Raw genomic sequence first — 15,068 nt, forward strand, 5'->3', positions numbered from 1 at the left:
GAGGGTCTGGGTTCTAGTGGTGTAGAGTGGAGGAGGGTCTGGGTTCTAGTGGTGTAGAGGGGAGGAGGGTCTGGGTTCTAGTGGTGTAGAGGGGAGGAGGGTCTGGGTTCTAGTGGTGTAGAGGGGAGGAGGGTCTGGGTTCTAGTGGTGTAGAGGGGAGGAGGGTCTGGGTTCTAGGCACCAGCACAAATACCCTGCTTTAGGTATGGAGGAATCTCATTTGGCTTAAATAAATACAGAAGTGTGTCTGGCGCGTGGGTGTGTGCTTGTGTGTGTGCGTGTGTGTGTGTGTGTGTGTGTGTGTATGTGTGTGTATGTGTGCGTGCGTGCGTGCGAGACATGGCGGCTGATAAACATACCCAGTGCCACTCTTGCAGCCGAGGCGTCGTAGTTGATCCAGAAGGAGACCCAGGACAGGATGGTGATCAGGATGGAGGGCATGTAGGTCTGCAGGATGAAGTAGCCGATGTTCCTCTTCAGCTTGAAGCTCAGTGAGAGACGAGGGTAGGCACCTATAGAAGGAAGGTTTGGGGGGGGGTTCAGGAAGACAGATTTCTTGATTCCAGGAGGCACACAGGGCCGCCTCATGTTTTTGTTTCAGTTTCCATGGCGACGACAGCATGGGTTGGATTGATCACCATGGAAACAAGCATCCTCACACCATGCTCCATGACGATGAACCCAACATGTCTGTGATCACGATGATGTAAGCTTCACATGCTGTTTTGGTAACAGATCACTTTAAACTATGAATCTAGATACATTATTCATATCAAAATGTTGCGCTATCTCTGCATAACATAAAGAAGTCTAAGAGGTTGATGTGTCAGATATGTAGTAAATCGACTCAGTGTTAAAGCATATGAAAGGCAAATATTTATGTCACTTATGTTGATATTATGTTTTTCTCCACATATGTCTTTGTTGCTGAATGTCTACACATTCAATTTGTCTACACATTCGATGTCCTTTTTGAGACATTGATGGTACAGCCAACACTGCACAGAGAGGACATGACTGCCGTGAATGTGTCACCAGCAAAGGTTCAGCGACGGCCACTGATCTGCAAGCAACAACGCAGATATAAGCCTGAATAAACGAAACCAAAATATCTTGCTGGATTTCATCTCAGATCTCCATGGAATTTCACTGGAACACTTTTGATGTGGCCATAATTAGAGCGAGCCCTCCCCCCTGCCAGGACGGAGCAGCGCTGAGACGCAGCGAGGAGGACGTGGGCGTGGTTGAAAGGGAATCTGGCGCGGAGGACGCGGGTGCGCTAACCAGCCAGAGCCTGCGTCTGCGTCCGGACGTGCGCGGCGGCGAGCGGGAGGAAGGTGGGTATCATTAACGAGGAGGTGGAAGAGGCAGAGGAGGACCATGATGATGATCAGCGTGCAGTCTCTGCGATCGGTACTGAACACCAATTACCAACATCTCCAAAACGGCACGGGAAGAAAAATCACTACCGCAAAAGATGTGTGCGTAGACGGGGTTTGGCAATAATTGATGCCGTGGGTCTTATTCCTCATGAATATATGATAGCCCTGTGAATCCAGGGCTGCTTTGCTTTTTATGAACCGGTAAAAAAAACAGTTGGGTAATTGCCATCCTGCGATCATGGACTACTCCTGTGTGTTTGGGAGCAGAGCCAGCAGTCATTAGCCGGGCTGTAGCTCCAGGCTGCCTTTGAAGTGCTGCGTAGGGCCCCGCAAGGAGGGCCCTGTTAGGAGGGCCCCGCTAGGAGCAGAGTAGAAGCCTGCTGGACACTACATTTCAATGGCTGCCGTCAGAGACTCAAACTCCAACACGGGGCACGGGCGCACACAGCAAACTCACACAACATCCGAGCACACACACACACACACACACACACAGACAAATTAGGGCAGAATTAGAGGGTACAGCCACTAAAGAAGGCAGCGGTGAACAGCTTCATAGCAAAGCACTCAAAGGGGCGAACGCCCGGACATAAACTAACACAGACGCATTAGAGAAGCTGGGAATAACCGTGATGCTGTGGACAGGAGAGAACTGATGGTGCTTAAGATTGTCCGCTCTCCCTATTCCTCTCATGTACAGCTCCTCCCCTGAGCCAGCCGCCCTGGGAACCACATTCTGCTTCTCCCATTGGATGAGGTGTTCAATTTGGTCGTAATTCAACCACACAGCGTGGATAGTACTCGCAATCGACCTACCACTGTAGGTCAACCAAGACTATTACTACAGTATTTATTAGCTATTGAGCAAGTGTTTCTCTTGTGGTGAAAAACTACAGTAGTGTGAACTCAGCTGATAGACAGAGTCATACCAGACCATGGCACAATATGATTTTAAATCACTTTAATTACTTATCTGTGCTTGATTGCTCTAATCTGGCACAATGGAACCAATGGGTTGATCCAAAAATCGCAAACCCCACCCCATCTGAAACTCCAGGGAGACCTAAGCAAACGCTGCTAATGTAATTGAACATATTTCAAATAGTATTTGTACCCAGGTCTGACTCATACATATGATGATAGTGACAGAGGGCAGTGATACCGGTCAGGTGGAGGGGTGGCGTGAGCATACTGGTCTCTACCTGTGGAAAAGACTACATTTCTGGACACCAGCTTGTAGTCCACTATGGAGAACTGGGGCAGCTCGATGCGGGTCACCCCGGTAACGGCCTTCTCGCCCCCCTTCCAGTAGAACTCGATGTCGTCTGTGGTGTAGCCGTCTGCACGACAGTGAAGACAAGAAATTCAGCGTTACCTCAGCGACTCACCAACAAGAATGCCCATGGGAAGATAGCAAATATAGGTCTATCATTAATTCAGTACGACTCTTTATCACACAAAACACAAAACAAGAACAACTCTCTGAAGCTTTGCGTTTCTGGATTGGAATTACGGTCACTCACAGCTCTCGATCTCCAGGGTGCAGTTCTGCTCGTCCAGAGGATACCTGCGCAGGTCCATCATACAGGCTGCTGTCGTGGTGATCCTGACGAACACAGACAGACAGCTCGTTAAAGGGACACTTCAATCAAAATCATTTATATGTATCCTCTATGCATGCAATGTAAAAGCATCATCATCATGGGTAAGAATTGGGTAGTTGTTTCTGTAACCCTCAAAGAAGTGTGGTGATGATGATGATGATGATGATGATGAGTATTATGATGTAAGAGCTTATTAGCATGTCATTTGCATGCACATCACACTTCCTGGGGTTGCAGAAACAGCTATAGTGTTCATAGCCACCAAATCATATTTTTCCATATGCATGGTGGGTTGATGGATTGATGAAAACATTTGAGTGATGTACTCCTTTAAGAAGACCCGAAAACTCAGGAAGACCCTTCTCAGTCTCCACAGCCAAGAGGATGGCTGAGGAATTGCAGTTGGCCAATCAAATTTGACACAAACGTTTGAGAAAATGTATTACATGTTATGTGCCATAATCTATACTCTTTGTAATGTAATTTCAGGTCAGGTTACTCAAAGCTAAAAGCACGGTAGACGTCACAATCAAATTGGTTCAGAAACTGTCCTACAGGAACATAATACATCATTATGGATGCTGAGATATCTCTCAAAAGCTGCAGCTCGCCTGGTGTTCAACCAATCCAAGTTCTCCCACACAACCTCCCTTCTGCGTTCTCTACACTGGCTCCCAGTAGCAGCTCGCATCCAGTTTAAAACTCTGGTACTCGCCTTCAGGGCAATGAAAGGAACAGATCCCTCCTACCTCCATGTTTTGCTACTCATACACTTTGGCTTCAGCACTAGATTATGCTCTTAGTCACTTGTTTAGAAAGGAGATGCACTTGTGAGTTCTGGCAAGTAGCTACACAGACTACCTACGTGAAATGCAATTATTGTTTGGATAAAAGCGCCTGCTGGATGACTGTAATGTAATGTCAGGTAATGGATCTCTGCATACTGCACCTTCCGCACATTAAGTCGGGCAGATATATTTGAGTCCACGGTGTGTTACAGTATGCTGTGAGTAATCTATTGAGAGGACTGGGGGTTGAGACCATGGTAAGTGGGCCCACACCAAAGACTGATCCCTGACAGATAGTCTTGAAGAAGCCTGAATCTAAACAGGTTTGCACTGAGATGCTTTAGATTATATATATATATATATATATATATATATATATATATATATATATATATATATATATATATATATATATATACACACATATATATATAGTGTAACCACTGTTTTTGTTAATAAGAGTCCAGGAAGATTCCTTAGGTCTCTTAAGTTATCTCTCAATTGTATTATGTCCAGTTGAGTGTATTTGTCAAAAGGTATTAGACTCCAGGTAACGGATAAGATCACCCCCCCCACACACACACGCACATGCACACACACACACACACACACACACGCACACACACTGTGTAGAGAACAGGACAGTTTGATGGTCTGAATCAGATTGAATCCACACAATAAATGTTAATGTATATGATTTATGTCAACCCATCCCGATCATTGATTTTTCCCTGCTGAACTGCTGGTGCAGCCGTCCATAATAACCAACACTGCTCATTCAGCCCGTCAAACAAAGCATTATAAATGAAAAAACGATTCACAATTCATGTCAAAGTTAATGTTCTATCGCAAACCAAATCTTGATTTACCAGAGGTCATAACCAGACAGCGATGGAATAGCGTGCTCAAAATGCTTTGGACTGCGGTAGCTTTCCACGGGCAAAAGCTACCTCAGTGGGTATCCAACACAGCACTGGTCCTTTTAATCTAAAACCCACCTCAGACCATAGAGAACCGTTCTAGAACCCAACTCAGACCATAGAGAACCGTTCTAGAACCAAACTCAGGCCATAGAGAACCGTTCTAGAACCCAACTCAGGCCATAGGGAACCATTCTAGAACCCAACTCAGGCCATAGGGAACCGTCCTAGAATCCACCTCAGACCATGGAGTACCGTTCTAGAACCAAACTCAGGCCATAGAGAACCGTTCTAGAACCCAACTCAGGCCATTGGAAACCGTTCTAGAACCCAACTCAGGCCATAGGGAACCGTTCTAGAACCCAACTCGGGCCATAGGGAGCCGTTCTAGAACCCACCTCAGGCCATAGAGAACCGTTCTCGAACCCAACTCAGGCCATAGAGACCCGTTTTAGAACCCACCTTAGACCATAGAGGACCGTTCCGTCGGGGTGCAACCGGATCATGCGGTTCTTCACCGTCACTCCGTGGACGAAGGACTTCTTGTCGTTGAGGAAGTAGGTGTCGGGGACCCAGAGCTGGTCGGCCACGCGGTTGTCCAGGGTGAGGTTGAGGGGGATCCCCACGTAGGCCAGACGCTTGTCCCTCCAGTACTGCTGGAAGTACATGGTCAACGTGTAGTCCTGAGGAGGAAAACAAGACGCATGTTCAACTGTGTACATTCTTTTTTCCCCTACATGTACACCCTGTGGGCTAAGACCGCACAACACACACACACACACGACACTTAGCCGCAATCGCTGGAAGGGACCTGGCACCAGTTAGCCTAGCTCTCTCAAAAGTGATCGAATACACTTTCCAACAACTCCAATCCCCCGCTTCCTGGGCGAAGTGATTGCACACAGCCCCTCTGTTCATTGAGGAAGTTACAGTGGGGAAATTATTTCCGAGAAGGCTATGTATCTGCTTTGAAAATTACAATGTCTCATTTAACATTATTATTTCTACACGTGGTAAATAGACAAGTCACAGCATGTAAATAGGAACGTTTTGGAGTCGTTGGAAAGTTTATTTGATCACTTTTGAGGGAGCTAGGCTAACTGATGCCAGGTCTCTACCAGCGATTGCGGCTAAGCTAGGCTAACGGCGCCGGTCTCAATGCTGACTAGCCTACTACACGCACAGAGAAGAGAAGGGTGTGTATCTTCTTATCTGACTACGGGGAAGATGGCAAATTAGATAATTTCCCCCAAATCTTAGTGTGTTCCTTTAAGGTAGCCTGTGCATTGAGACAACAGCTATCGCCAGCTACACAAGGGGGAGAACAGGCTTGCTCTTTCGTCGCAACTTTTAGATAGGCTACATATGGATGCGGAGAATTTCCCCGTTTGAGGCCGTATACGTACAGGGCTGCTCTGAGCACCGAAAGACCCACGCAGATGGGTTTTGTCCTCACGTTAGAGGCGCTCTTGTCATCCGCTCCTTCTCAGTGCCGGCCCTCGTTCACTCAGAGCGCCGGCTCGAAAAGCCTACCCTCGACATCTCCCACCAGCAGGAGCGGTGTGGGCTGTCTGATTCAGCCCTCAGTCTTAACCACGGTTACACAACTGCCCACTGTGAGCTGGAGCCGAGGTAGGAGTGCCTGTGGCGCATAATCCCGTTACCCAACAGCACAGAGTCCCGCTCGCAGTCAGCCGAGCGCGGACTCTGCCGCATAGCTCCCTGGCCGTCTCTGGTCGTCTCTCCCGCACGCCAGGCCTCATCGGGATACTGCGGATCGAACTCTCGCACAATCATAATATGGATTGAACACTTCGATTCACCTGTCTTTATGATCTCTTTGCTTCTCTCTCTCTGTGCTTATCTCCCTTCATCTCTCTCTCCTTTTCCTCCCTCACTCTCTCTCCCTCTCTGTGCCTCTCTCTCTTTCTCTCTCTGTGCCTCTCTTTCTCTCCCATCTCTCTTTCTCTCCATTTCTCCCTCCCTCTCCCTCTCTGTGCCTCTCTCGCCTTCTCTCTCTCTCTGTGCCTCTCTCTCTCTCCCTTTGTCTCTCTCTCCCTTCCCCCTCTCTCTCTGTGCCTCTCTATCTGTGCCTCTCTCTTTCTCTTCCTTTTCGTCTCTCTCTCTCTCTGTGCCTCTCTCTCTCATAACGCTCTGCATTTATGTTTAATTATTTATTTGAATATCTGGTAAACGTTTTAGGTTTGTAACCAAATCGTCGAGCTGGTTGTCACCTGATGTAGAGCATGCATCATTCAAATAAACCACGTGTTTTGAGTGTGGCACACAAGTCCTCTCTCGAGGAATGGTCATCAATGTTGCATGAGCACAAATCAAAATGCATTTCAGATGAAAGGCCGATCCTCCTAGAGGGGCTCACCTGCTGAAGCTTAGCGCACACTCACAATTTATCCCTCTGGGTCACATGACGCCAGCCGTTCTCTTAAATAGGGCCCAATTCTGCAGCCAACGCTTTGATTACAAACATACACCTAAGATCTAGAGTCATAACCAAACGCTTCTCTTCCCAATGCTCGTCTACACTGTATCCTTCACGAAAAAAACGGGAACCTCTTCAAGTTCAATAATCAGGTGAGACAAACGGCAATGCCCGCCTGTGCAACGCTGACAATAAAAGCTGCACGTTTTGTACGTTGCCCAAATTGGAGGAGCCCTGAACCAGCTGTTGACGGCACCGTTAAACGATGTTTATCCATGCGGACTAATGTCATTTGTCTTGCCGTCTGTCCCTGGCCTGCAGCACACGTCCCCTATGTCTTATTAGCACCATCCAGCTGCATCTAAACGTTACCCAGCGGTCCCGAGAAGGACCGTTACAACGGCCGTCCGACATGATGAACGGCGTCCTTATGCGGCGCCGGCTGAAATACCGGCTGAGAACATGCGGCCGCCTTCACCGTTTGACATTCAGGAACCGCGTTTCTCCTCTCGCTGCTATTGCAAATCAATGTCATTCCAAGATATTGAATCATCAATTATAAACCACTCAGCAATGTCATTTTCTGCGCAATTCCGCAGTTTCCCCGAGGCTCTCCCCACTAATAGCCTATCCATTTTTCACTGTAGGGAATCCCTGTGAAGGTCCTTCATAATTTGCATGGCTACCCCCAACAGCCTGTTAAAAATAGCACCGCTCCCCCCATCGAATGCTGAAGGGATTTGGGTATAGAGCTGACTATGTTCAGACAAGGGAGAGCTAGGCTACGGGTGAGGGGAGGGGGAAGAGACCGACTCAGATTTTCGGCCACAACAAGGACAGATCCCTCTGGGTGTGTGTTAGGACAGATCCCGCTGGGTGTGTGTTAGGACAGATCCCCCTAGTGTGTGTTAGGACAGATCCCCCTAGTGTGTGTTAGGACAGATCTCTTTGGGTGTGTGTTAGGACAGATCCCTCTGGGCGTGTGTTAGGACAGATCCCCCTAGTGTGTGTTAGGACAGATCCCTCTGGGTGTGTGTTAGGACAGATTCCCCTAGTGTGTGTTAGGACAGATCCCCCTAGTGTGTGTTAGGACAGATCCTTCTGGGTGTGTGTTGGACAGATCCCCCTAGTGTGTTCGGACAGATTCCTCTGGGTGTGTGTGAGGACAGATCCCTCTGGGTGTGTGTTAGGACAGATCCCACTGGGTGTGTGATAGGACAGATCCCCCTAGTGTGTGTTAGGACAGATCCCTCTGGGTGTGTGTTGGACAGATCCCCCTAGTGTGTTGGACAGATTCCTCTGGGTGTGTGTTAGGACAGATCCCTCTGGGTGTGTGTTAGGACAGATCCCGCTGGGTGTGTGTTAGGACAGATCCCTCTGGGTGTGTGTTAGGACAGATCCCCCTAGTGTGTTAGGACAAATCCCTCTGGGTGTGTGTTAGGACAGATCCCGCTGGGTGTGTGTTAGGACAGATCCCTCTGGGTGTGTGTTAGGACAGATCCCCCTAGTGTGTGTTAGGACAGATCCCTCTGGGTGTGTGTTAGGAAAGATCCCACTGGGTGTGTGTTAGGACAGATCCCCCTAGTGTGTGTTAGGACAGATCCCCCTAGTGTGTGTTAGGTCAGATCCCTCTGGGTGTGTGTTAGGACAGATCCCACTGGGTGTGTGTTAGGACAGATCCCCCTAGTGTGTGTTAGGACAGATCCCTCTGGGTGTGTGTTGGACAGATCCCCCTAGTGTGTTAGGACAGATTCCTCTGGGTGTGTGTTAGGACAGATCCCTCTGGGTGTGTGTTAGGACAGATCCCCCTAGTGTGTTAGGACAGATCCCTCTGGGTGTGTTAGGACAGATCCCGCTGGGTGTGTGTTAGGACAGATCCCTCTGGGTGTGTGTAAGGACAGATCCCTCTGGGTGTGTGTTAGGACAGATCCCTCTGGGTGTGTGTTAGGACAGATCCCTCTGGGTGTGTGTTAGCCGGGGCTGATGAATCGGAAGAGCAAATAAATGGGAACGGAGCTTACAGTAGCGTCGCTCAGACGAGAAAACTCCAAATCAAACCGACTGAACGGCCGCAGTCTGTGCAAACCGCGGCGGCAGCCGCTGCTCTCCCCACGGACCCGAAGCATCGGGGTTCTCTGCCCGTCTGAGGTCCGGCTCCCACCACCTGGGGGCTCAGCCGGGATCTCCTCACAATGTGCTCACTGCCTGTTCCTAATGATCAGTTCATTGCTTATGCATCTTCTCAGGCAGGGAGTGCCGTGTGGGGACGTTAGCCCGGGACAAAAAACGGTATTCACATTTCATTTCATAGATGGTTAACCAAGCCCTGGTGTTTTCTGGGCTCAGGGGGGTTTATGGGTTGCTGGGAAGGTGCCCCCGAGGAACAATGACCAGGAAGCACACAGCAGCACAGACCGATGAATAGGACTTTCTAGACATTAGAAACGTGCAACGCTGGGAGGTTGGCTGTTCAGCATTATCCTATATTTACTCTGGGAGATCCCTCTAAATATCCACCAATTAGACATAAAGATCCCTCTCAATATCCACCAATTAGACATAAAGATCCCTCTAAATATCCACCAATTGGACATAAAGCTGTATATTATTTCTGGATTATGTGGGTCATATATTTACACACACGACCAGCATGTACTGTAGGAACATCTTGAGACCATGGGGGGGGACAAATGTTCTCTTCACTTGGTCGTGACAGATTTTCTGCCTCACACCCCCACACACTACAGTGAGACTTTTCCTGGTGACTAGTGTTACTCTCTCAGTACATATTATAATTCCTGGCTGCAAGTCAATGCATCTCTCTATCCTCGTCCACAGGCAGCAGAGCCATAGATGGTGATGCATGCATGTCCAACATGAAGAGTCCAGCCTGGATAAAAGTACTCCATAAAATCATGGATCTACTGTGTGTTAGATGTTCAAATCAGCTGTTTTTTTGTAAATATATGAGTGAATGTGAATAGCAATTTAGGTCCATTTGTTCATAAACTCTCATCTCTCATTTCTATCATTCCTGCATATAAACCATGTTTGGCTCAAAATAGCTGCTAACATTTCTACCATTTCATTCAACTCCACAGACACCGCTCTCCAGCAGAAGGATGGCACATCTCACGTGCATATTCCAAACAGGATCTCCATCCCTATGTTTCATTACCCCGGCTCCAGAACCTGAATCTACATTTTCTCATTTTCAAAATGCAATTCAGGGTCTGGAAAGGCTCTCATCCAGAACAATCTCTTGGCTAGAATTCCAAATCAGCCCAATCTCCTTTCATCACTTGAAGTACAAAATGCACACCACCACTACATTCTTAAGACTACATGTAATGCATAACAGTGGTGTTAGTTAAAGTGTTAGTGTTTGGCACAAGCCAGCTGGCTTATTACAATAGTTTCCATAGTAACTGGAGTCTACAGCCACTACTTGGGCAGCACTCTGCAGCTGTAAGGGAACTGAAGCTGCTATTCAATCAAAACCTGCAGTGAAGTATTGGACCTTTTTCCAATAGTCAAATAACAAAGAAAATAAATGCAGACCAGCAAGAGAGGTATTCCTCTTCTGTAGGGGACGTTAGATCTAGAAAGGACTCTGGTGAACTTGATTGAATCACAGCACGAATCCCAGAAGATTTCAAATGTACGTTCTACCCATTAGTCTCTGTGGTCCAAGACCGTCCGAAGACAGGGTATAGCTCATCATCAAGATCCTCACAGACTGTATGAAGCCCCAAAAATTCAATTTGCATGTCACGCATGTACAGTAATTCTACCATTTCGCACAGCTTCACAGAGACTATATCTCACGTGCATATTCCAAACAGGATCTCCATCCCTATGTTTGATTACCCTGGCTCCAGAACCTGAATCTACATTTTCTAATTTTCAAAATTATATTATATATAATTATAATTAAATCCAGAGCGATCTCTTGGCTGGAATTCCAACCAGGCCAATCAGCGTCCTTTGAATGCGTCCTTTGAATTAAACTGCGGGACGTGATTGGTTAGTTGATGAACTAATCCCTGAGGGCTCCATCGGCAACGCCCATCTGGGAAAACCACGACAACGGGAGCCTGTTCAAACTGAATAAGGAAGTGAAACGAAATGGAAATCCAGTCTGAGTGTCAAGCTAATGTTTGATACCAGTGTTCATACTGTATTAAATTATAGACATGGCTTTGTTCTCATCGCTGTGCAAATGCCCTCTGCTTTATGTCTCACCTCATAAAGCCCATTCACACTTTTACTGGTGGTGTCAGAGTCGTCACAGCCCAGAGAAAACCCCTCCAATGGTCTCAAGACACACCACCTTAACTGGGCCCTGTGGTACTGGAACGAATCAGCGCCACAGCATGTTACCTCACCTATTAGCTGTCCTATTCGCTAGCATGTTCCCACACCCAGGCTAGGCAACTCCAGGCCCAGGCTAGGCCACTCCCACACCCAGGCTAGGCCACTCCCACACCCAGGCTAGGCCACTCCCACACCAAGGCTAGGCCACTACCACACCCAGGCTAGGCCACTCCCACGCCCAGGCTAGGCCACTACCACACCCAGGCTAGGCCACTCCCACGCCCAGGCTAGGCCACTCCCACACCCAGGCTAGGCCACTCCCACACCAAGGCTATGCCACTCCGACACCAAGGCTAGGCCACTCCCACACCCAGGCTAGGCCACTCCCACACCAAGGCTATGCCACTCCGACACCAAGGCTAGGCCACTCCCACACCCAGGCTAGGCCACTCCCACACCCAGGCTAGGCCACTCCAGGCCCAGGCTAGGCCACTCCCACACCCAGGCTAGGCCACTCCCACACCCAGGCTAGGCCACTCCCACACACAGGCTATGCCACTCCCACACCAAGGCTAGGCCACTACCACACCCAGGCTAGGCCACTCCCACACCCAGGCTAGGCCACTCCCACACCCAGGCTAGGTCACTCCCACACCAAGGCTAGGCCACTCCCACACCAAGGCTAGGCCACTCCCAGGTGATTATCAGGTTCAGTCATGCACATCTTACACTTGACTGTGCTCTAAAGAAAGATATGTCTGCCCATCTCAGGTGTATTCATCCATACAGATGGGGAGCTGTGTGTGTGTGTGTGTGTGTGTGTGTGTGTGTGTGTGTGTGTGTGTGTGTGTGTGTGTGTGCGTGTGTGTGCCCTGTCTGACAGAGGGGGGGCAGAGCAGGAGAGAGAGGAGAGAAAGAGAGAGAGAGGAGACAGCAGGAGAGAGAGAGGCGAGGGAGAGACAGGCGGGAGCAGGAGAGAGGGGAGAGAGAGAGAGAGAGAGAGAGAGAGAGAGAGAGGAGACAGCAGGAGAGAGAGAGGCGAGGGAGAGACCAGCGGGAGCAGGACAGAGAGATAACATGCACAAGCTGCTCTTAGTAAATATGAAAGGGGGCGAAAGTGCAACAATAATATTGCAATAATGCAATAATAACTTGCAATCATCAACTGTGGCTACAGCATATCAATAGGCTACATTATATATGACATCCAGGTTATAAGAGTGACCACTCAAGCATGTGGTTTTCGTCTGCAGGAGCTTGATGGATAGCAGCCGAGGCCAGCTATCCTAGACAGGCAGAGAATTACTAATATTAAGCAATTCTCAGACCGGGCTGAATACAAACCAACCAAGCACATGCGTGCATTAACTAATTTCCCCTGCGCAATTTGAAATTCATGATTCATTAATTATATTAACTTCATACGGTTCCCATGTATCGGAATTTGCCTCGTATCCACAAAAAGAGCCAGCTATAACGGTGATGGGAACAGTAGAATGGCGTGATGAGTGAATGTGTGTAGGTGTGAGGGGATTTCTAGAGCTGGTATTGCGGTTCTTTACCCAAATGTGGAAAAGTTCACTCACCATGTTTACTTCCGACACCATGTCTATGCTGGCCACATCTATACTCATACCAACTGCAACAGGAGCCCCTGGAAAACAAACACAAATGAAGCAATTGACGTGAAGGCTATTGCATGCACTTTGGTTACAACGCAGGAATGGAGATTGCATGCATCAGCCTTGGTAATTTGGTGTAGCCTACCTCCAAAGTCTGGGCGCAGGCGAATATCATAGCCCTTCAATAGATTGTCCACTGTCGCCTTCACAAAGGACATGTTCCCTGGTTCGTTGACGCTGAAATGTAAGTAATTGTGTTATCTTACAAGCCTGAAACACATAATTTCCAAAAGCATGCACGTTTTGGCGCCCAAAACGCTCACCTTTGTGCGCAACATACAACTGCTACAATAACTGGTGCTGAAAGAAGACTGAACAATCTTGCTCTCTGGAAAGACCACATTCCTTACGCTATGTGAAACTAATAACAAAATGGTCCGGAAATCAATATAAATCAGAGTATTCCATTCGCAAATAGTCGTTGAAGTCGTTTGATATTAGATCACTCAGATCTAAACTAAGGTGTGACATCACTCTTATTTTGATTCCTCTTTCTCTCGTGCGAGGGTTAAGGAACTAGAAACGCATATTGACGAGAGACCTGTCGGTAGAGGCGGTAAATGCACTCTCTTCAAATGAGAACCAGACCGGCGCACTAACAACCCACCGACATGCTCCGCTGCTCTGCCTTGCATAAAAATAACACTGCGATCCCTAACGTAAACAGACAAATATATATAAATGTTTAATTCAATCGTAATTTATTCACATGTCTATCTAAAAATGGGTGTGATTTATTCTCACAAGGAGCTGTCCCCCGTGGTGCTCAATATCAAAATCGACCGCGCGAGCCCTTTGGGATTATGAAACATGAAAGAGTCCCACGCGCTTGTGGGCAACAACTGCCTCGAGTTAGAGTATTGGCCACTGTTTAATTAATCCCTCTGAAAATTGAAAATGACTTAGTGACTTACCTTGTGTCGTAGATTGCAAACAGCTTCTTGTTCCCATCAACCGCATTCCTGGAGAAAAAAAAACATTAAGCAAAATACGATTTAGGCCCATTGCAATTCATGTGGCTCCACACAGGACATTAAATAACAATGTATAGTGTATTTTAAAGGCAAGTAATTGGTTAAAAACATAGGCGGCATATAGGGTAGTGGTTTAAATAGGTTGAATAAATATACAAAACATGAAGTAGGACAAAAGAAAGCGTCTCTACCCTTCCCAACATGTGGCCCTCGTAAAATAATATCAGGATGGGCTTTTCAGTACGTAGCATTGACATGGCCATGGCAATGTATAGTAGGGCCTATTGATAGCCTAATGGAAAATAGTCCTCTGGTATCAATGCAGGTGTGTCCTAACATCTGTTCAACACAGGTCAGTGTGCTGTTTTGTAACGAATGTAGGGAGCTGTCCAGTCCGGTCGTGGTGCTGAAAAGCATTCGCTTAATACTAGCTTGTATGCGGCCATCGGATAGGCTAGGTCGTTCGAATTAGCTTGGAAGTCTAGCTACGTATGCTCGGTTGGTTCAAATGTAGCCTAACCTAAATCATGCAGAAATGTCCCAGTAGCCTATAGCCAACATTGACACTGAACTGTGATTAGAAATATGGAGTTCGAGTACCCTCTTATGGCAAACGGGAGGCTATGGCGATTTCGTTATGTAGCCCACATGTAAAACCAATAACCTTCTAATATAAACACAAGCCACACCTTATTAGCCAGATAATCATTCAGAATAGTTAGAAGATAGAAAGTAATTTCCATGCTTTTTGAGGGGTCCGCGATACTCAAAAGCATCACTCGCTTTGTCTGTTTTTTAAGGACTTCCGTGCTGTAGGCAGTCGTCAATTAAGTCGCCTCGAAGTCAAAAGGAGGACCTTTATTGAAGGACAGGCGAGATAATTGATCATACAGGCATCTCCCGCGTTCATGAGACAACCGCATAGCTGAATCGAATAGGAACAGCCTACAGTATATAGGCA

The 15,068-nt window shown here is 47.6% G+C and overlaps 1 protein-coding gene across 3 annotated transcripts in view; it reads right to left on the reverse strand.

The window, feature by feature from the left end:
* The window catches only part of LOC311316270 (gamma-aminobutyric acid receptor subunit beta-3), a gene marked incomplete at both ends in the record, with an annotated part of 48,220 nt that overhangs the window by 11,975 nt on the left and 21,177 nt on the right, over positions 1-15,068 (reverse strand). For 2 of the 3 annotated variants that reach the window (XM_084447105.1, XM_084447104.1), the window contains 7 exons: positions 360-512; positions 2,585-2,722; positions 2,906-2,988; positions 5,157-5,377; positions 13,038-13,105; positions 13,219-13,310; positions 14,048-14,095. In XM_084447105.1, coding sequence (XP_084303231.1) covers positions 360-512; positions 2,585-2,722; positions 2,906-2,988; positions 5,157-5,377; positions 13,038-13,105; positions 13,219-13,310; positions 14,048-14,095 — 803 coding nt within the window. Of the gene's footprint in view, positions 1-359; positions 513-2,584; positions 2,723-2,905; positions 2,989-5,156; positions 5,378-13,037; positions 13,106-13,218; positions 13,311-13,396; positions 13,477-14,047; positions 14,096-15,068 lie in introns of those variants that run through there. The other variant, XM_084447106.1, reaches the window with a different exon arrangement.

This window comes from Borostomias antarcticus (genome assembly GCF_949987555.1).
Source record: "Borostomias antarcticus genome assembly, chromosome: 12".
Taxonomy (NCBI): Eukaryota; Metazoa; Chordata; class Actinopteri; order Stomiiformes; family Stomiidae; genus Borostomias; species Borostomias antarcticus.